At 62.5% G+C, this 20,185-nt stretch overlaps 1 protein-coding gene across 4 annotated transcripts in view; it reads left to right on the forward strand.

Annotated features, from left to right (window-relative positions):
• Nucleotides 1-20,185, forward strand: part of Notch1 (notch receptor 1) — a 43,704-nt gene that overhangs the window by 18,895 nt on the left and 4,624 nt on the right. The window contains exons 4-32 of one of the 4 annotated variants that reach the window (XM_076845059.2): nucleotides 248-586; nucleotides 3,195-3,317; nucleotides 3,794-4,027; nucleotides 4,167-4,322; nucleotides 4,422-4,607; nucleotides 4,888-5,001; nucleotides 5,694-5,807; nucleotides 6,061-6,294; nucleotides 6,373-6,483; nucleotides 6,961-7,153; nucleotides 7,641-7,786; nucleotides 7,863-7,976; nucleotides 9,399-9,518; nucleotides 9,739-9,891; nucleotides 10,528-10,756; nucleotides 11,360-11,561; nucleotides 11,997-12,150; nucleotides 12,232-12,416; nucleotides 12,749-12,881; nucleotides 13,171-13,428; nucleotides 13,533-13,645; nucleotides 14,252-14,823; nucleotides 14,963-15,385; nucleotides 16,476-16,624; nucleotides 17,298-17,514; nucleotides 17,636-17,723; nucleotides 17,813-17,978; nucleotides 18,479-18,774; nucleotides 19,964-20,111. In XM_076845059.2, the coding sequence (XP_076701174.1) occupies nucleotides 248-586; nucleotides 3,195-3,317; nucleotides 3,794-4,027; nucleotides 4,167-4,322; nucleotides 4,422-4,607; nucleotides 4,888-5,001; nucleotides 5,694-5,807; nucleotides 6,061-6,294; nucleotides 6,373-6,483; nucleotides 6,961-7,153; nucleotides 7,641-7,786; nucleotides 7,863-7,976; nucleotides 9,399-9,518; nucleotides 9,739-9,891; nucleotides 10,528-10,756; nucleotides 11,360-11,561; nucleotides 11,997-12,150; nucleotides 12,232-12,416; nucleotides 12,749-12,881; nucleotides 13,171-13,428; nucleotides 13,533-13,645; nucleotides 14,252-14,823; nucleotides 14,963-15,385; nucleotides 16,476-16,624; nucleotides 17,298-17,514; nucleotides 17,636-17,723; nucleotides 17,813-17,978; nucleotides 18,479-18,774; nucleotides 19,964-20,111 (5,670 nt within the window). Of the gene's footprint in view, nucleotides 1-247; nucleotides 587-3,194; nucleotides 3,318-3,793; nucleotides 4,028-4,166; nucleotides 4,323-4,421; nucleotides 4,608-4,887; nucleotides 5,002-5,693; nucleotides 5,808-6,060; nucleotides 6,295-6,372; nucleotides 6,484-6,960; nucleotides 7,154-7,640; nucleotides 7,787-7,862; nucleotides 7,977-9,398; nucleotides 9,519-9,738; nucleotides 9,892-10,527; nucleotides 10,757-11,359; nucleotides 11,562-11,996; nucleotides 12,151-12,231; nucleotides 12,417-12,748; nucleotides 12,882-13,170; nucleotides 13,429-13,532; nucleotides 13,646-14,251; nucleotides 14,824-14,962; nucleotides 15,386-16,475; nucleotides 16,625-17,042; nucleotides 17,515-17,635; nucleotides 17,724-17,812; nucleotides 17,979-18,478; nucleotides 18,775-19,963; nucleotides 20,112-20,185 lie in introns of those variants that run through there. The other 3 variants (XM_076845060.2, XM_076845061.2, XM_076845062.2) reach the window with 3 other exon arrangements.

The raw sequence follows: 20,185 nt of genomic DNA on the forward strand, positions 1-20,185 counted from the left end.
AGTTGTATGTAGGCTGTGGGAGAAAATGGCCTCGAAGTCACCCCCCAACTTAGCAACTCTGTTCTTGGGTGGTCACTTGGCCTCCTAGGCCCTCTTGTTCCTTGTCCATAGAGAGATGACCATGTCTTACAGCAGGTCCTGAGGGCTATGGTGATAATACTTCAGGAAGAGCCTATGAGCATCTAGGGAGGCCCTGGCTGCAGAGCTGGCTGGCCAGCTTAGCCTCCCACCTGCCTTGCTCCCCCAGGGAAATCATGCCAACAGGCTGACCCATGTGCCTCCAACCCCTGTGCCAATGGCGGCCAGTGTCTGCCCTTCGAGTCCTCGTACATCTGCGGCTGCCCGCCGGGCTTCCACGGCCCGACCTGCAGGCAAGATGTCAATGAGTGCAGCCAGAGCCCGGGGCTGTGCCGCCATGGGGGCACCTGCCACAACGAGGTTGGCTCCTACCGCTGCGTCTGCCGTGCCACCCACACTGGTCCCCACTGCGAGCTGCCCTATGTGCCCTGCAGCCCCTCACCCTGCCAGAATGGGGGCACCTGCCGCCCCACAGGGGACACCACCTACGAGTGTGCCTGCCTTCCAGGTAGGTCCTCTGGCCTCGCCGGCCCCCTGCCTGAATCCCACCTGTGTGAACCTGTGCTACTGCTGTTGGGCCCAGGGTGCAGGAATGGAGGGAGTGTGGAGGGAGCCAGGGCTCCTGGGGGAGCCTAGGGAGGATGTTCAGAGAAGGCCAGCTGCAGAGAGCTGGATGGGCGGGGCTGGTGGGCTCCCTGGGCTGAGGGCAGAGCAGAGGGCCATGGTCTGTGGAGGGAGCCCTGAGGGTGCCGCGGGGCAGATTGGCCCCTTTGGAGGAAATTTGCATGGGGCTGGGGGCCAGATATGAAGCCAAGCAGTTAACCCCCCACCACGTTGACATCCCTCAGGCCATTTCTGCCCAGGGATGGGGTCTGATGTGAGCTGGGCAGCTGGGTGCATGGCCCCCAAGTTCCTTGGCTATCTAAACTCTGGGGCAGGAGCACCTTCTCCAGGTGTTCCTCACCCTGGATCTCCCCATGGCACCTGCCCCCGTCCTGAGCCATCCTGGGGTGCGGAGTCTCACAGGCTGCCCCTTGTTTCTTGAGTTCCCTGGAGGGTGCAATCTCTGGAGCTGGGGGGCTGGAGGGCAGGGCAGAGAGGGCTATGGCCCTGGTGGCCCTGTTATCTCCTGGGGGGGACAGGCAAGCACAGCCCTCCTCATTTCTTCTGCAGTTCTCGTTTGAGTAAGTCTTGCTGCAGCTCTAAAAATAACAACAGTGACGCAGAGACTTGAAAACCTCATCTGTCGGGCTGAGGAGGTGGCTCAGGGGTGGAGTTTGCCTTAGCATGCATGAGACCCTGGGTTTCATCTCCCGTGCTGCCAAAAAAAGAAAAAAGCCTTTGACGCCCCCTCAGTTGACTGCTCCACGGCAGTTGTGCACAAGTTGGGGAAAGTGCTTGGGGAGTGGTCATGGAATTTGGGTGCAAGGAGTGCCTGGGCCCTCCTGACCTGGGGGTGACCCTGGGACTGCCCCGCCCCCCTGCAAAGGGGAAGCTTGCTGCTGCCCGCAGTCTGCAGAGCCAGCCCCAGGCCTCTGCGTGCAGACGCTGGGCTTGTGCATTTCCTGAAAGTCCTGAGCAAGCTTGGAGAGGTACATGCAGCCCCCTACGTCGGCCTGCCAAGGCACACCGACCAGCTCGGTTCTCACTAGGTTGAGGGGCAAAGCCCTGGTGCCTAGTGGGCACCAGAGCTCTGGGTTCAGACCCTCCTTGGTGGCCGTGACCTCAGCTGGGACCCCACATCAGCTACAGGGTCAAGGAGTTGCCTTCTCGTGGGATGGTGGTAGTAAGGGCCTTGTCAGAGGACAACTTGTGTGGAACCATCAGACTCTCTTGGGCAGGGTGGGATGAGGTCCTCCAGGTGTGCCCAATAGTTACCTGGACACAGGGCAGCCTCTGGGTGCTGGGAGGTGGGTGGGAGGGAGGGAAGGGCTACTGAGGTTTGACCAGAGTAGGTGGGTCTTAGAGGCCAGTGCACTGGGACCATGTTACCACTGTGATGAGGGGACACTCACTACCTAGTGTAGAGCTGGGCTGTGTTAGGATGGGGACAGGTGAGGAGTCCCTCCGAGGAACTGAGCCCCTTGCTGTCCCAGACTCACTGTTCAGACTTGAGGCAGGCACTGCACCCAGGTTCCCCAAGGGGCTTGTATGCCCTTCTGATGGCCAGGATCCCAGAGAGAGGTCACAGGAGCCCAAGGAGTCACAGGATGCTGTGGTCAGGACAGCAGCCAGAACTCTGCAAAGGCCTGGCTGGGATTTGGAGGTGCATTGGCCCTATCTGCCCCAGCTGGACCTGCCTGTCCCTCTAGGCTCCCCCTGGCCCCATCTGACAGGGAGGATGCTGTGTGGGCAGAGGGCTGGTTGGGGTCCACGTGGGGCTCCTGCCTGCCCCCTTCTCCCCCAACAGTCTTCAGCACTGCCCAGGGTCAGGCCCCGCCCAGGACCTCCACCCACTTTAGACCAGGCCCTCCAAGTGCAGGGAGTCCTGCCACCCCCAGGGGGACCAGACTTGGGGTGCTCTCTCCAAACCTACGTCAGATTTGCGGCTTTCCTTAGCCTGCAGGTTTTGCTCAGTGGCTAGTAGAATGGGGGTCCAGAGGGAGGAGCCTGAGGGCAGGAGGGGTTTGAAGGCATCCTAGGAGGTGTTAATTAGTAACTAGCCGCAAGTTTGGCTGTTGCCAGACGCCTTTCTGGGTTGATCATTGACCTAGCGGGAGTTGAGTGGATTAATAGCTAACTGGTCCTCGGGAGGAGCCCCCCTCACCCTGTGGAGCCACGCCTGGCAGGCCAGCCGTCTCCATTCCTGGGAGGCCGAGGCCGCTTCTGTGCCCTGGGGCAGGACCATGTCTTGGCAGAGCAGGCCCACCTGGGTCCCATCCGCTCAGTCCTCATGTCGGAGACACCTGGCCCTAGAGTTGGCCCCTGCAACTGACAGTTTTGTGGTAGAGCCTCTGTTCAGCTGGCCATTCGGGTGATGACTCTCTGAGAGAAGCATGTTCCCTGTGGGCACCAGGCATGGCCTGCTCACACTCCAGCAGACTCCAGGAGCCAGGCATGGGGGAGCCCAGCGGCTGGCCCCGGGCAGGCTCAATCCTGCCCTCCCTCTACCACAGGCTTCACGGGTCAGAATTGCGAGGAGAATGTGGATGACTGTCCAGGAAATGGCTGCAAGAACGGGGGTGCCTGCGTGGACGGAGTGAACACCTACAACTGCCGCTGTCCACCAGAGTGGACAGGTGTGTATGTGGGAAAGTGGCCTGGGCGGGCAGGACCCGCCCACTCATCTGTGTGGGGGTGGAGGGAGGGTCCAGGTTGTCCTGGAAGGACCACGTGAGGGACAGCTACTGTGCCCAGGACCAGGGCCTGAGAACCCCACCCTGGGCTCAGCACAAAGGAGCATCAGCTGGTCTGATGGGCCCTTAGCAGCCTGTGTCCAGCATTAGGTCCCCGTGTTGAGCCAGGTTGAAGTCCGAGTTGGACACCGGGTTCCAGGGTGGACAGACACAGTCTCCGCCCTCAGAGCTCCTGTCTGGTGGGGTGATGGGTGAGGGTGGGGAATTGGGACCACAGCCCTCTGGTGGCAGAGTACAGGGAAGGCTGGGATCAGCCAGGAGGGCTCCCTGGACGGGTGGCTTTGTAGCCCTTCACCTGGGGAATGAGGAGCTCTGTGTGTGGCAGTCCAGGGTTGACGGTCCCCTGCCCACCCCTGCAGGCCAGTACTGCACAGAGGACGTGGACGAGTGCCAGCTCATGCCCACCGCCTGCCAGAATGGTGGCACCTGCCACAACACCCTTGGCGGCTACAACTGTGTGTGCGTCAATGGCTGGACGGGCGAGGACTGTGGCGAGAATATTGACGACTGTGCCAGTGCTGCCTGCTTCCACGGTGCCACCTGCCACGACCGCGTGGCCTCCTTCTACTGCGAGTGTCCCCACGGCCGCACTGGTGAGTGCTGTGGCCTTGCCCTCCCAAGCAACCTGAGTGTGGGCATCAAGGGCGTCACTGTGGGAGACCCCTTTCCGGGTATGGTGGCCTCCGTTCCCAGCCAGGAGCCCAGCCCAGCTGACCACTGCTGTCCCACTAGGCCTGCTCTGCCACCTTAGCGACGCATGCATCAGCAACCCTTGCAATGAGGGCTCCAACTGTGACACCAACCCTGTCAATGGCAAGGCCATCTGCACCTGTCCCTCGGGATACACGGGGCCAGCCTGCAGCCAGGACGTGGACGAATGTGCACTGGGTAGGTGCGGGCAGCTGGGCGAAGCGGCCAGCCCTGGAGGACACAGGTGGTGGGGGAGGCCAGGGCCTGCAGTGGCCCTTCACCACCACCTCTCACCAGGTGCCAACCCCTGTGAGCACGCGGGCAAGTGCCTCAACACGCTGGGCTCCTTCGAGTGCCAGTGTCTGCAGGGCTACACGGGTCCCCGCTGCGAGATCGATGTCAACGAGTGCGTCTCAAACCCCTGTCAGAACGATGCCACCTGCCTGGACCAGATCGGGGAGTTCCAGTGCATCTGTATGCCCGGTGCGTCCTGCCAGCCACCCCCAGCCCTGGAGCGCAGGGAGCAGGAGCCCAGCCAAGGCCGGACAGCCTCAGGGGCAGCCTATGGGCACACTGGCCACACCTCTGCTTTCTTGGCTGGGGGGCATTTGGGGAAACTGAGGCTAGGCTCACAGAGCAGCAGAGAGGGCCAAAGCCCAGTAGGTGGGTCAGCGCAGGGCCTGCAGGGGCACAAGTATGAGCACAGCCGGGGTGGGGTGCTGGGGCTGGATCAGGGGGCTGAGGCAGTTTCTCCCACCCCCAGGCTATGAAGGCGTGTACTGCGAGGTCAACATGGATGAGTGTGCCAGCAGCCCGTGCCTCCATGGTGGCCGCTGCCTGGACAAGATCAACGAGTTCGTGTGCGAGTGCCCCACAGGTAAGGTCCCCCAGGGCCCTGCATCCTGTTTGCCACAGCCGGTGGCCTGCACCCAGGCCTAGGGCTGGCCCACAGGAGCCATCCCACTGTCCTGGGGGTTGAAGTTGTAGGGGCTCCAGGCTGCTGGGAGGGGGTGTTTTTAGGTTGCCCCAGAGGGCAAGTCCAGGCGGAGCATGGGTTTCGGCCCTACCTTGCTGGGTGTGCCGGGGTGTGGGGTGCAGTTTCTTCCGCCTGGAGAGAAGGGGCTGAGAGCCCCAGTCACTCCTGGGCTAGGAGGGAGCCTCCTGCCCCCGCTGCCTCCCTGGCCCTTGCTGCAGAGCGCTGGGAGGCAGAGCAGGGGAGACACCCTGGAGGGAGCTTGGCAGGGTGTCTTGTCTGCCCTGGGGCACGGGGCCTCTGGCCTCCTGAAATGCAAATCAGCCATCCCAGACACTGCAGTGTGGGGAGCCCTCATTCACAGCCCAGGAAGTTGCCATGGCAACCAGAGTGGGTTTGGGAAAAAGCCCCTCTGTCAGGCGGAGGTAGACACATGGGCCCTCACGGGGTTTGCTCTGATCAGAGGGCCAGGGCTCCGAAAGTGCAGTGGGGAGCCTGGGGTCTGCCCAGCTGGGCACTGGCTGCTGAGCCCCAGAGAGGTGCCCACAGGGCCACAGACAGAACTGCCATGTGACCACCACCCCTGCCTGCCACAGGCTTCAGTGGACACCTGTGCCAGTATGACGTGGACGAGTGTGCCAGCACACCCTGCAGGAACGGGGCCAGGTGCCTGGATGGGCCCAACACCTACACCTGTGTGTGCACGGAAGGTGCGGGCAAAGGGTGGGGCTGGACGGGGGGCCATGCGGCGGGATCAGGGACAGCTCTGTCTGGAGCCGTCTAGTCCAGGGACCAAGAGCACAGAGCTGCTCTGACCCAGACGGGGCTGTGAGGACGTCCCAAGGCGTGACCCGGCACCCTTCTCTGAGTGGCAGTGACCCTGGCTCTGATCTGCGGCTTCCCAAGGTGCATCTAGGGAGTGGCTGGGCCTGAGCCCTCTTGTGCCCACCCTTCCTGTGACAGGCTACACAGGGACCCACTGCGAGGTGGACATAGATGAGTGTGACCCTGACCCCTGTCACTACGGCTCCTGCAAGGATGGTGTGGCCACCTTCACCTGCTTGTGCCAACCAGGCTACACGGGCCACCACTGCGAGACCAACATTAACGAGTGCCACAGCCAGCCCTGTCGCCATGGTGGCACCTGTCAGGACCGCGACAATGCCTACTTCTGCTTCTGCCTTAAGGGGACCACAGGTGCCTGGCCAGGCTGGGGTCAGGTGAGGGGGGCAAGGCAGGGGTCTTAAGCTGACCACATGCCCACTCCTCCTCCAGGACCCAACTGTGAAGTCAATCTGGACGACTGTGCCAGCAGCCCCTGTGACTCGGGCACCTGCTTAGATAAGATCGATGGCTACGAGTGTGCCTGTGAGCCAGGCTACACAGGTAGGGGTCCAGAGCAGAGGTGGACGAGGCTGAGGTCAGGTGGACAGTCCAGGTCTGGGCGACTTTGGGGCTAGCTGGGACCTGAGGGCCAGAATGGCAGAGGTCAGCTGCCGTAGAGACCACACATCTGTCCCTGGTCAGTGCTGGCCCTGCTGCGAGGGAGTGGCCAGTGCGTGGGCGGGCACATTCGGCCTCTGCCACGCACCATCTATCCTCAAGCAAATGCCTTGACCACTCTGGCCTCAGGTTCCATCAGAGGGGACATCAGCAGTGTCTGTGTCAGGGGCCACGGGGAAGCTGGTGGGAGCAGGTCCTGAGCGTGGGCCCTGCAGCTGCTGCCATGTCCAGCTGTCTCCTGCACCTGGGAGACCAGAGGAGGCGGTGTCCCCGCTTGGCTGAGGGAGTAACTGAGGCCCGGGAGTCTGCCCCCCGATGCCCGGCCCTGGGGGAAGGGAGGCTCACAGCTGCTGCCCACAGGGAGCATGTGCAACGTCAACATCGACGAGTGTGCGGCGAACCCCTGCCACAACGGGGGCACCTGTGAGGATGGCATCAACGGGTTCACCTGCCACTGCCCTGAGGGCTACCACGACCCTACCTGTCTATCCGAGGTCAACGAGTGTAACAGCAGCCCCTGCGTCCATGGGGTCTGCCGGGACAGCCTCAACGGGTATGGCCCTGGACGCTGTGTATAGAGCACTGGCTGGGCGGGGCGGCAGATGGCCCTGGGGGGGCAGGGCTCAAGGGCAGATGTGACCCCAGAGCCCCAATGTGGGGCTTAGTCAGCCCCTGGTCTGCCTGGTAGTCCTGGCTGTGCGTCCCCGAGGGCCCTAGTGTCTGCTTGGAACACAGGCCTAAGGGGCCTCAAGACCCTCATGTGTAGCTGCAGTGACACCTGGGGTGTCCATGCTGCTCTTGCAGCCAGACAGTAGTGGACATCTCTGGCTGTGCATTCTGCACTGCAGAGGCCCTGCTGCACTGGTTGTTGGCAAGAGGGGACCCCTGCCGTGGTCTCAGCCCTATTTTAAAGGACTCAGAGGGTCCACCTGGTCAGACCCCCCTTCCATTGGTCCGCAACTGTGGCAGGGCCAGGAGGACCAGAGCCCAGGCCGACGCTGCCCAGGCCAGGCCTGACCAGCAGCATGGTGGCTCTACAGGTACAAGTGTGACTGTGAGCCTGGGTGGAGTGGGACAAACTGTGATATCAACACCAACGAGTGCGAGTCCAACCCCTGTGTCAATGGCGGCACCTGCAAAGACATGACCAGCGGCTATGTGTGCACGTGCCGGGAAGGCTTCAGTGGTGAGTGCCCGGCCGTCTCCTAGGGGTGAGGGCGGGCTGGCCAGGACAGACACACTGACTGCTGCCCACTCTGCAGGCCCCAACTGCCAGACCAACATCAACGAGTGTGCGTCCAACCCGTGCCTGAACCAGGGCACCTGCATCGATGACGTCGCTGGGTACAAGTGCAACTGCCTACTGCCTTACACAGGTGAGGTGGTGCAGGCCTCAGTGCCAGCACTCCTGGGCTGGCGTCCACTCCTCAGCAGCATTCGGAAGACTCTGCTCCTTGCTGAGGGCCTGGCCCTAGGAATGGAGATGCCAGATGAGCAAATGCAGAGCCTGAAGGTCCAGTTTAAGTCTGTCCCAGGTGTGTCACATGACTCACCTGCCCAGAGGCGAGCACCAGGAGCCCAGCCTGGACCTTTGGCTACCAGGGCCTCGTCCTTCAGTCTGCATGGGCCTCTGGGGCCGACGGCCCTCCCCTGCATGCCGGGCCTGAGGGATTCCTTTGACGGCGGGTCTCTTTGTGTTAGGGGAACAAGGAGCTCTCTGTTGTGGCTGAGCAGAGGCAGGAGACATTTCCCCGGGTGTCTTAGCCCCTGCCTAGGCCTGGCCACAGTGATCATGGGAAATGGGCCCCCTGTGGCCGTGATGTGCAGCGTATTCGACAGGAAGGTCCATAGTGGAAAGGGCCCTGTGGCTACCCCGGGGATGGGCAGAGGACACTGCCATGGGGACAGTTGGGCCCTAGGTGCCTTGGGAGGGCCTGCCTGAGATGGGTGGGGGTCCATGACTGTGTTCCCATGACACTCGGTGGCCTGCGGCCAGAAGAGTGTTTTCTTTGACAAGAGCCAGGGGCCTGGATTTTGTCACCCTGTCGGTCAGTGAGGAAACTCTGAGCAGCTGGTGCACCCTGTGTCCCTTCTGGACCTGCTGCTCTGGGGCTGGTGGGAGGAGCCCTCTGGGCTGACTTGCTTCCGGTCTGCCCTCTTCCTGCTTCCCTTTGTACAATTGTCGGAAACTCTGGCTAAGTTCCTGCCTGCCCAGGTCACTGTGGAAACCGATAGAGAGGCCTGGAAAGTCACACCAGCACCCGGACACGGTGGGAGACGAGGAAGATAACGCTTCCTCGCTCCTGGGAGGCCAGCCCCAGAGCCATAAACAGGAAGGCTGCTGGGGAAGCCGGGAGTCACAGGCTGAGGCCCCGGCTGCACCCAAGGCTCCCTGACAAGTAGGGTGTGCTTGAGATTGCAGGGGCTCTGTCCCCTTTCAGAGCACAGGTGCAGAGCCTGCCCCTCTGTTCAGCCCTCCTTGACCCAGAGCTTGGCAGCTCCAGGGCTTCTTGTCTTCAGAAGACGGGGGGCTGGGGCAGGTGCAGTGTCCCCACCAGGCTGTGGCTGCCTCTCCTAGACTTCTCTAGTGATGGGGGCCGAGTGGGGGAGCGCCAGGTGAGCATCTGCCTGGCTGGTCTGGGCATCTGGTCTGCATTCCACCTACTTTTCCCCAGGTTCAGGGTCAGGGCTCAGCAGGGACACACTCCCTGTGTGTTCACTCCCTGTGGGACCCGTAGGTTCCCTAGCTGAGGTGCTGCAGGGCTGGGCTCCTGGGTCTCACCCGTGTCTCTCCCTAGGAGCCACATGTGAGGGGGTGCTGGCCCCGTGTGCCCCCAGCCCCTGCAGAAACAGCGGGGTGTGCAGGGAGTCGGAGGACTACGAGAGCTTTTTCTGCGTCTGCCCAGTGGGCTGGCAGGGTGAGGCTGGCTGTCCAGACTGGGGGGTGGGCAGGGAGGACAAGAGGAACAGGTGCGCCATCTTAGGAGATAAGCTCTTGTCAGGAGGGCTCTAGAACTGGCCTTGGAGGGCCCTTCCCATCCTGGGTTTCTGCAGGCTTCTCTGGCCAAGTCAGGGGACCCAGGACAGTCCTGAGGGGCTGGGACCAGCTGAGGTGAAGGCCTCTTCCGCCCCCTGCAGGGCAGACCTGTGAGATTGATGTCAATGAGTGCGTGAAGAGCCCCTGCCGCAATGGCGCGTCCTGCCAGAACACCAACGGTAGCTACCGCTGCCTCTGCCAGGCAGGCTACACAGGGCGCAACTGCGAGAGTGACATCGATGACTGCCGGCCGAGTGAGTGCGGCGCTCTGCGTCTCTGGGATGGTCTTAGGCATCTCTCCCACCAGGCGGGCATGGGCAGGGAGCCCCTTGGGGTCAAAGGGGAGAACACTGCCAGTCAGTGCCCAGCCAGGTGGCATTGGCCGTCAGGACCCCAGAGCCATCCACTTGGTCCTCCTGCAGTGGCTCATTAGGGAGTCCAGGTCAGGGGCTGGGGGACAGGCTAGGGAGGTAGTCACTGCCTCCTGGTACCACAGTGGGCCTCTACCTGCTTACCAGACTGGCCCTGCTCGGACCTCCGGGCTGAGGTAGGGGCTTGGCCCTCCCTGCTGCGGACTTGGTCCTCGGCAGGCCCCCAAGGTGCAGGCTCCTGGGCCTCCCCAGCCCAGCCTCATGGAAAGCTGGGATTTAGAGAAGCAGGGTCCTGCTTGGTGCCACCCTTGATTGGCTGAGTATGGAGGGGAGATCACCCCTCCTCCCTGCTCTGGAGCCTGAGGTCAGGGGACCCTCAGAAGGGCTGGACTCAGCCTGTGTCCAGGGGGCACCCAGCATTTACCTCCACCCCCCTCAGCAAGCCTGCCTGCAGGCCTAGTCGCCCTGCAGCGTGGGTTGGTGCCCACCCTTCAGGCTGGCCCTCCTGTCCCCTCCCAGACCCATGTCACAATGGTGGCTCCTGCACAGACGGCGTCAACACGGCCTTCTGCGACTGCCTGCCTGGCTTCCAGGGTGCCTTTTGTGAGGAGGACATCAACGAGTGCGCCAGCAACCCCTGCCACCATGGGGCCAACTGCACGGACTGCGTGGACAGCTACACCTGCACCTGCCCCGCGGGCTTCAATGGCATCCACTGTGAGAACAACACGCCCGACTGCACAGAGAGGTGTGTGCCTGCTGCCAGGGTGGCCCTGTCTGTGGCCTCTCCAGCTGCCGCCGTGGGGCCTGGCCTGGGGTGGGCCGGGGAAGTGCCGTGGAGGCGCAGTGTCTGGCAGCCCAGCACACTGGCAGCTGTCTGCCCAGGATGAGGGCACTCAGCTCTGATGGACTCGAGTCCAGTCTTTTTCTTTGTAGTGCTGGGACTTGAACCCGGGGCCCCACTCAGGCTCGTAAACACTACCCCTGAGCTGTGACCCCAGCTCCAATACTGTGTTCTCTTCAGAGGGTCATTGTGACCTCCCGTGACTTAGTCAGGAACCTTCATAGTTTATCCAGAAGAACTGGGATGTCTCCTGTCCAACAAGCATGTCAGAACATCTCGATTCCCTTTGGCCTTGGTGGCCAAGAAGTTCAGTCCCCGGTTTGTGACATGATAGTTTCCCGTGTTGGATGCAGACTGGTTTCTGTTACTTTAACCACCACATACCTGTGTGTGCTGTAAGGTGTCTCAGCACGCGTCGTAGAAAAGGCACAGGAAGGAAGGGAGCTGCTTGTGGGTGGCCCCTTCTCGGTGGGGACATGCTGCACGCTCACCTCCCCACCCCCCCAGCTCCTGCTTCAACGGCGGCACTTGTGTGGACGGCATCAATGCCTTCACCTGCCTGTGCCCTCCCGGCTTCACGGGCAGCTACTGTCAGCATGACATTAACGAGTGTGATTCACGGCCCTGCCTGCACGGTGGCACCTGCCAGGACAGCTACGGCACCTACAAGTGCACCTGCCCGCAGGGCTACACTGGCCTCAACTGCCAGGTGAGAGGGCGGGAGGGGACGCCAGGCATGGGGTTTGCACTGCCAATGGGAGGCCCCTTCCACATCCCGTAGGGTCCTTGGAGCCGGGGTGGAATGAGATGATCTGGAGGCCAACCTTGTGCTCTGTGGGCATCAGGCTTGAGTGTCCAATACTCATTTTCATGGACCACCCATTACCTGCAGCTCTGGGGCCTTGAGAGCAAGACAGACTGGCCCCAGTGCCAGGCTGCTCCCAGGGCAGGTGGGGAGAGCCCCAGTCCTCTCTGCTGCCTGCACCCTGTGGAATGGGGTCACAGCTCCCCTCAGCGCAGGGTCCTTTGGCTGAAGTGATTGCTGGCAGGGATGGGGGAGTGGCAGGATAGAGCCCTAATCAGAACTGGTGGTGTGGGCGGGCGGGGGGGTGGTGGTGAGCATGCTGACCCCGCCTGCCCCCAGGACCTCGTGCGCTGGTGTGACTCCTCTCCCTGCAAGAATGGAGGCAAGTGCTGGCAGACCAACACTCTGTATCGCTGTGAGTGCCGCAGTGGCTGGACTGGCCTCTACTGCGACGTGCCCAGTGTCTCCTGTGAGGTGGCCGCACAGCAGCGAGGTAACCAGCAGGCCCTGGGTGGTCCCCGCAATCCTGAGGGAGGAGCTGCCTCACCTCACTCCCGCCCACCACCCCCTGCAGGGGTCAAGGTCTCCCACCTGTGCCAGCACGGAGGATTGTGTGTGGATGCAGGCAACACCCACCACTGCCGCTGCCAGGCGGGGTACACCGGCAGCTACTGTGAGGACGAGGTGGACGAGTGCTCGCCCAGCCCCTGCCAGAACGGGGCCACCTGCACCGACTACCTGGGCGGTTACTCCTGCAAGGTGACAGTCGGGCCAGGAGCCATATGTGGGCTCAGCAGAGAAGGAGGAGGGAGAATGCGCTGGGCGGTGGGTCAGGTGTCCCTGCCCGCCCCCCGGTTGTGCCTGGGCTCAGCTGGCACCTCCCTGAGGCCCTCCTGTCTAGCCTGGGAGACCAGGCCTCATCCCACCTTCAGCAAAGCCTCCTGCTCACGAGATCCCTGCATGGTCCTGAGGTCCCTGAGGCTTCCCTGCTCAGGAGGGCAGCTTGATTGCTGTCAGCCTACAGGGCGGGGTGGGGAGCGCCAAGCTGTGCCCCCCCTCGAGCTGCCTCCCCGTCCCTGTTCTCCCTGCAGTGCATGGCCGGATACCATGGGGCCAACTGCTCTGAGGAGATCAACGAGTGCCTGTCCCACCCCTGCCAGAACGGGGGCACCTGCATCGACCTCACTAACACCTACAAGTGCTCCTGCCCCCGGGGAACACAGGGTAAGGCTGCACCCCAGGGCGGGGGCCAGGGTTCTCACCAGGGGAGAGCTGGGCTGGTGTGTCCTGCAACCAGCACATGACTCCACTCTGCCTTGTGGGCCTGGGTGGGTGCAGAGCTGGCAGGAAGGGACCCAGAAGGGTGTCCCAGCAGGAAGTGTGGGGTCTGACCTTTGCTGTCCCATCAAGCCTTTCCTGAGCATCCTGGTGGTCCAGTACTGACCACCTGCTGCATCAGGACAGACAGGCCGGGCAGCCCTGTGGCCCCAGCCCTGATCACTGCACCCTGCAGGTGTGCACTGTGAGATCAATGTGGACGACTGCAGCCCCCCTCTAGACCCTACCTCCCGGAGCCCCAGGTGCTTCAACAATGGCACCTGCGTCGACCAGGTGGGCGGCTACAGCTGCACCTGTCCACCCGGCTTTGTGGGTGAGCGGTGTGAAGGCGATGTCAACGAGTGCCTGTCCAACCCCTGTGATGCACGTGGCACCCAGAACTGCGTGCAGCGTGTCAACGACTTCCACTGCGAGTGCCGCCCTGGCCACACTGGTAGGTCTGGGGGCTGGGTGTGGCATGGGGCCGGGCAGCAGGGGCCAGGGGGCGGGGCCATGGGAATGGGGCAGGGCTAACCCTCATACTCCTCTCATCCCCAGGGCGTCGCTGTGAGTCTGTCATCAATGGATGCAAGGGTAAGCCCTGCAAGAACGGGGGCACTTGCAATGTGGCATCCAACACTGCCCGTGGGTTCATCTGCAAGTGCCCAGCGGTAGGTATAACCACACAGCGAACTGGAGGCTGGCCTCCCCTCTGGCCATGCAGCCCTGAAGCAGCCCCTGGCAGGCCTCCCTCACTCAGCAGGGCCTCAGGGTGGAGCTGGGCCCATCGTGGTTCTGCAGAGCTCACCAGTTGCATTTTTGTTTGGCAGTGCTGGGGCTGAATCCAGGGCCAAGGCCAGTGCTCTGCCGCAGGGCCACAGCCTCCAGCCCTCATTTGTCAGATTCTCATAACTTTACTTTGGGAGCAGCTTTAGCTTTACAGGTTGTAGGTCAGAGTGCAGAGCTGGCCCTCCCCGCCCTCAGCACCTTGCACAGCTGCCCAGCACTATTGCTGGTCACTGACTCAGGTCCACAGGTAGCTCCGGGTTGCCCTGGGTATCAGGCTGTGTATAATGACAGACATCTGCCAGCACTGTGTCACATGCATTTCCTGGGGTTCCACCTCCCTGTCACCCCCTCTCCCTCCCACACCAGCGACCCCTGACCTTCTCCCTGAGAAGTGTACTTTTGGGGCTTTGATGCTGGGCAGGTCCACGACCCCGCTTCCAGGTAGGGGATGCGGCTGGCCCTGACCCCTGCATTGCCTCTTTCCTCAGGGCTTTGAGGGCGCCACCTGCGAGAATGATGCCCGCACCTGTGGCACACTGCGCTGCCTCCATGGGGGCACATGCATCTCGGGCCCACGCAGCCCCACCTGCCTGTGCCTGGCGCCCTTCACGGGCCCCGAGTGCCAGTTCCCAGCCAGCAGCCCCTGCTTGAGCGGCAACCCCTGCTACAACCAGGGAAGCTGTGAGCCCACATCCGAGAGCCCCTTCTACCGCTGCCTGTGCCCCCCCAAGTTCAACGGGCTCCTGTGCCACATCCTAGACTACAGCTTTGGGGGTGGTGCTGGGCGTGACATCCCCCCACCACAGATCGAGGAGGCCTGCGAACTGCCGGAGTGCCAGGCGGACGCGGGCAACAAGGTCTGCAGCCTGCAGTGTAACAACCATGCCTGTGGCTGGGATGGGGGTGACTGCTCCCTCAACTTCAACGACCCCTGGAAGAACTGCACGCAGTCCCTGCAGTGCTGGAAGTACTTCAGCGACGGCCGCTGCGACAGCCAGTGCAACTCGGCCGGCTGCCTCTTCGACGGCTTCGACTGCCAGCACGCAGAAGGCCAGTGCAAGTAAGACGAGGCCTCCCCGGGGCCGGGGACAGTGCAGGGCAACGGGAGGAAGGACATGGGCCAGCACTGGAGGTGGTGGGTGGCTGGGGGACACAGGGGGACCCCACTGGGAGGTGGCCTGAGCCCCCTGTGCCTGCAGCCCCCTGTACGACCAGTACTGCAAGGACCACTTCAGCGATGGGCACTGCGACCAGGGCTGCAACAGCGCCGAGTGTGAGTGGGACGGGCTGGACTGCGCGGAGCACGTCCCCGAGCGGCTGGCCGCCGGCACACTGGTGCTGGTGGTGCTGCTGCCACCCCAGCAGCTGCGCAACCACTCTCTGCACTTCCTGCGGGAGCTCAGCCGTGTGCTGCACACCAACGTGGTCTTCAAGCGGGATGCGCAGGGCCACCAGATGATCTTCCCCTACTATGGCCACGAGGAGGAGCTGCGCAAACACCCCATCAAGCGTGCCGCGGGCTGGGCAGCACCTGGTTCCCTACTTGGCCAGGCCACTGCCTCCCTGCTCCCCGGCAGCAGCAGGCGCCAGCGTAGGGAGCTGGACCCCATGGACATTCGGGGGTGAGTGAGCCCTGGTCCACATGGTCTGTTCCCTAGTACCTCCCTGTCCTCCATCCAGTTCCACCTGCTCGCATCAGCTGCCCGGGGCAGGCAGTACCACCGGCTTTGTGATAAAAGTGGGCAGGCCTGAGTGTCCAGGACCTGTGCAGCCAGGGAGCAGAGGTGGTGTGACTGACAAGGCCCTTGCCTCCATGGCCACATCTCCCCCAGCACCCCCACCCATCCTGGTGCCTTCAGCTTCACGCCTTTGCCCAGATGGTGGGCCTGGGGTTCAGATGTGCACCAGGATTGGGGACTGAGCTGACTGAAGCTCCAGGGTCCCCCATGGGGCTGGCACACCTACTCTGGACAAGACCCAGCTGTCATTGGGGCCCCTTTTCTAGCCTGAAAAGAGTCAGGGCTGGGAGCTTGGGTAGGGGTGCTGTGGCTGGGCCCTGAAGGCTGAGGAGCTGAGCACTATGGGAGGGCATAGGCCTGTGGACACTGCGGCCACCTTGGGGGTCCAGAAGCACTAGCTGAGCAAGTCCATCACCCATGTCCTACGCCTAGGGGTCCCACTCTCCTGCCATCATCTCCTGCTTGACCCTGGACCAGGGTGGTGGCACCTTGGTGTGCCCAACCCCAAGTTTCATGGTCCTTTTGCTGGTGGGAAACAGCCAGGAAGGCCAGACGCACATCACACAGAGGCCTGTTAGGGTCCTAGTGTCCAGGCTGGGTGTGGCCCCGCCCTTGTCAGGTTCTGAACCTGCCCCCCTGCCCCCCACTCTGCATCCCTGTACTCTGCAGTGCCTGGACGCAGCTCCTAGGAGGGGCGTGGACTCCTGAATAAGGGAAGTGGGTGCTCGTGGCACAGAGGGAGCCCCAGGGGCTGTGGGGGCGCTGGGAGAGCGCACTGAGGGGCTCCGTAATGAGTGCCTGTGTGTGCCTGTGTCCTGTATGAGGTCACTGGACGGGCTGCTCACTTCCGGGTTGCTGCTGTCAGACTGCCTCTTCTGTCAGGATGGCAGTGAGGGGCCAGGGCTGACCCTGGGCAGTGTGTTGGGCGGGCGCTGGTGGCGGGTTCTGGTCCCAGCCTGGCGGTGTGTCCCAGGTCTATCGTCTACCTGGAGATCGACAACCGGCAGTGCATGCAGTCCTCCTCCCAGTGCTTCCAGAGTGCCACCGATGTGGCTGCCTTCCTGGGGGCGCTGGCCTCGCTGGGCAGCCTCAATATCCCCTACAAGATCGATGCGGTGCAGAGTGAGTGTGGCCCCCGCCCAAGCCAACGGGAACAGGTTGCCTACTGGGGAGGGTCCCCTGGGAGAAGCCAGAGCTGCCCATCCCCCTGTCCCCCACCCTAGTGGCCTGCTCCCCATGCCACCCGTGGGTGTGTCCTGCCATCTGAAGTGCAGGAGAGAATTCTCTGGATGGCCCGCCTTCCCTACCCTTGGCAACAGCTGTTGGAGGAGCTGCCAGGGGACGAGCCAACCCAGTGGAAAGTGGGAGCCTTTCTCTCCCCACCCCTCCTCCTGTTTTTTCTTTGTTGGGTATTATTTCAAAATCATTACAGCTTTTTTTTTAAAGAGAGAGAGAGGGAGCGAGTGAAGAATTGATCGGTGTCATGTGAAGTGTTGAAGTTTGTATCTTGAAAATCCCCCTAAATCCTTTGTCTTAACAGCTCAATGCAAGTGCGGCGATTTGAAGTTGGTTAATCCTTCTCCCTGAAAGGGGAAAAAGTGAAAGCCGTCTCCAGACAGAGTCGGCTGGTGCAGGAGAGAATTTAGCAATAGTTTGCAATTCTGATTAATCGCGTAGAAAATGACCTTATTTTGGGGGGCGGGATGGTGGAGAGCAGGTGAGCAGGCTCCTGGCCACTGGCCCACTGCATAGCCACGCTGACGTCCGGGCGCCTACCCGCGGCCCCTGCCCGCAGGTGAGACGGTGGAGCCGCCGCCGCCTGCTCAGCTGCACCTCATGTATGTGGCCGCGGCCGCCTTCGTGCTGCTCTTCTTCGTGGGCTGCGGGGTCCTGCTGTCCCGCAAGCGCCGGCGGCAGCATGGCCAGCTCTGGTTCCCCGAGGGCTTCAAGGTGTCCGAGGCCAGCAAGAAGAAGCGGCGGGAGCCCCTGGGCGAGGACTCCGTGGGCCTCAAGTGAGTGGAGGCAGCCTGCCTCTGGGGGTGGGCAGACAGCGTCCTCTGGGGGCTCTGTTTGAGCCATGGCCGCAGGCGGCTCCCTGGGAGCCCGCTCAGCCTCGCCTTCCACCCCACCCAGGCCTCTGAAGAACGCCTCGGACGGCGCCCTCATGGATGAGAGCCAGAACGAGTGGGGGGACGAGGGCCTGGAGACCAAGAAGTTCCGGGTGAGTCCAGTGGGTCCAGGCCTCCCCCAGTGGCTGGCTAACTCTAGGGCCGACCTGAGGGTGTGGCTCTCTGCTCCTCCTCAACTTAGTTCGAGGAACCTGTGGTTCTTCCTGACCTGGATGACCAGACAGACCACCGACAGTGGACCCAGCAGCACTTGGACGCTGCAGACCTACGCATGTCCGCCATGGCACCCACACCGCCCCAGGGAGAGGCCGATGCTGACTGCATGGATGTTAATGTCCGTGGGCCCGGTAAGGCCACCTGAGCTCTGACCCTGGGCTAGGTGTGGGATGTGGGAGATGGAGCTCCAGCCAGGGCCCCCGCAGCCTGCCTGCCCTCCCTCAGTCACTGCTCCCCTCCCAGCGCACACGCTGGGAGGCCATGGGAGGGTGGGATCCTTCCTTGAACCGGCCACCCTGAGCCCTCCCTCCCATTGATTCCTGTGAGTCATTCAGAGTCCAGGTTCTAACTGCAGACTTGTCTTTTTCCGGGGGGTTTGGTGAGGGGTCTTGGACAGGTCAGGGAGCAGCACCATGTCCCCACCACTTACCAGCAAGTTGGCAGTGGGGCTTGCGCTGTGTCCTTAAGGAGCACAGGGTAGCTTCTGCAGTGCCCTGGCTGCCCCCGTGGCATGGCTGTGTGTGCAGGGCCATGGTGCATTGGTCAGCATGTCCACAAGGCTGCCCCCTGAACTCGGGGCTGAGGCTGGCCATGCAGGACTGAACCCCGGCCCTCTCTGCCCTCAACACAGATGGCTTCACCCCGCTCATGATCGCCTCCTGCAGTGGAGGCGGCCTGGAGACAGGCAACAGTGAGGAGGAGGAGGATGCCCCAGCCGTCATCTCCGACTTCATCTACCAGGGCGCCAGCCTGCACAACCAGACCGACCGCACAGGCGAGACCGCCCTGCACCTGGCTGCCCGTTACTCGCGCTCCGATGCTGCCAAGCGCCTGCTAGAGGCCAGCGCAGACGCCAACATCCAGGACAACATGGGGCGCACCCCACTGCATGCGGCCGTTTCTGCTGATGCTCAGGGCGTCTTCCAGGTAGGCAGCAGCTGCTCCTGTGCCGCCTCAGGGCTGCCACAGCTAGGCCCAGGGGGCCCTGGGAACCCTGATCTGGCTGTAGCTGAAGCAGTCAGCTGGAGTCTCCCCCAGGATGTGAGCGCCCCAGGAGGCGTGCTCAGGGAGAACACCAAACCCCACTCTGTCCTCTGTGGGAAGCTGCCAGTGGTGCCCAGCTAGAGGCCTGGGGGCTGCAGGTGTGGAAGGGCCTCCCTACCCCCACCCAAGACAGCCTGGGCTCAGGGTCAGGGTAGGCTCAAGGTCCTAGTCCCAGTGCTGCTGCCCTCCTCGCCCTGCCCTTCTTTTACAGCCGTGGCCGCAGGCGTAGCCCCTGGTGGTGAGAAGAGAGCTTAGAGGCTGTGCTGGCCCAGTTACCCTCTGTCCTTGCCAGGGAGCCTGGGGCAAGGGTGGGTTTAGGGTCTTTTGGGAGCACCCCCACAGAGGTTTCCTGCAGGCTGCCATCTGCATACCCATCCCCTGGTTGGAACCTGGAGCAACTCAGATGGGGCATAAGCCAGGCATCTTCATGAAACTTGCCGCTTGATGATTTCTTAACTCAAATGGAAATAAGGAATTGAGATTAGCCTTAAAAGGAAAATGGAAGGAAGCCCGGGGCAGGCGCTAACCATGCCCAGTGTGTGCCTCTCCAAGTGGCCCCTCTGCAGGCAGAGACTAGGACTCTCAGGAGCACTGCTGGGGCCTACGCAGTGGGGCACGTTGCTTAGCCCTGTCCACTCACCAGTAGATGGGGACCACCCTTCCTGCCTGTGAGTCTGGGCAAGGTGGTGTTTTGCGGGCTGCTCACCCTACCACTGGGGGTCTAGACCAACACAACCTGGCTCAGTGGTTCTGAATATGGTATAGGATGTGAGCCAGAGTTCATGACCCTCTGCACCCCTGTGGCTGGGCAAGACCAGGACCCCTCTATTTGGGGGCATGGAAGGATTAAACGAGGCTATACATGGTTGTGATGAGTGCCCGTGTCGCTGAGGGGCTCAGTCCACCTCAAGTACAGCTTCACACTGTCCCATGGTTCTAGGACCATTCAGGTGCAGGGGTGGCCTTGTTGACTCTGGGAGGGTAGCTGGCCCTGGTCTAGGCATCGGTCCCTAGCCAGAGGCATCAGGCTCATGTTTGTGATGCCCCTGCTTGAATCCTCCCTTGTGTCCAGATCCTGATCCGGAACCGAGCCACAGACCTGGACGCCCGCATGCATGACGGCACAACTCCCTTGATCCTAGCCGCCCGCCTGGCTGTGGAGGGCATGCTGGAGGATCTCATCAACTCTCACGCGGACGTCAACGCCGTGGATGACCTGGGTAGGCCAGGCTGTAGCCCAGCTGCCGGGTCAGGGCAGGGCCGCTGCCCAGGCTGCTCCTGACTCTCTCTGTCT

Source organism: Callospermophilus lateralis, chromosome 2 (assembly GCF_048772815.1).
Source record: "Callospermophilus lateralis isolate mCalLat2 chromosome 2, mCalLat2.hap1, whole genome shotgun sequence".
Lineage (NCBI taxonomy): Eukaryota > Metazoa > Chordata > Mammalia > Rodentia > Sciuridae > Callospermophilus > Callospermophilus lateralis.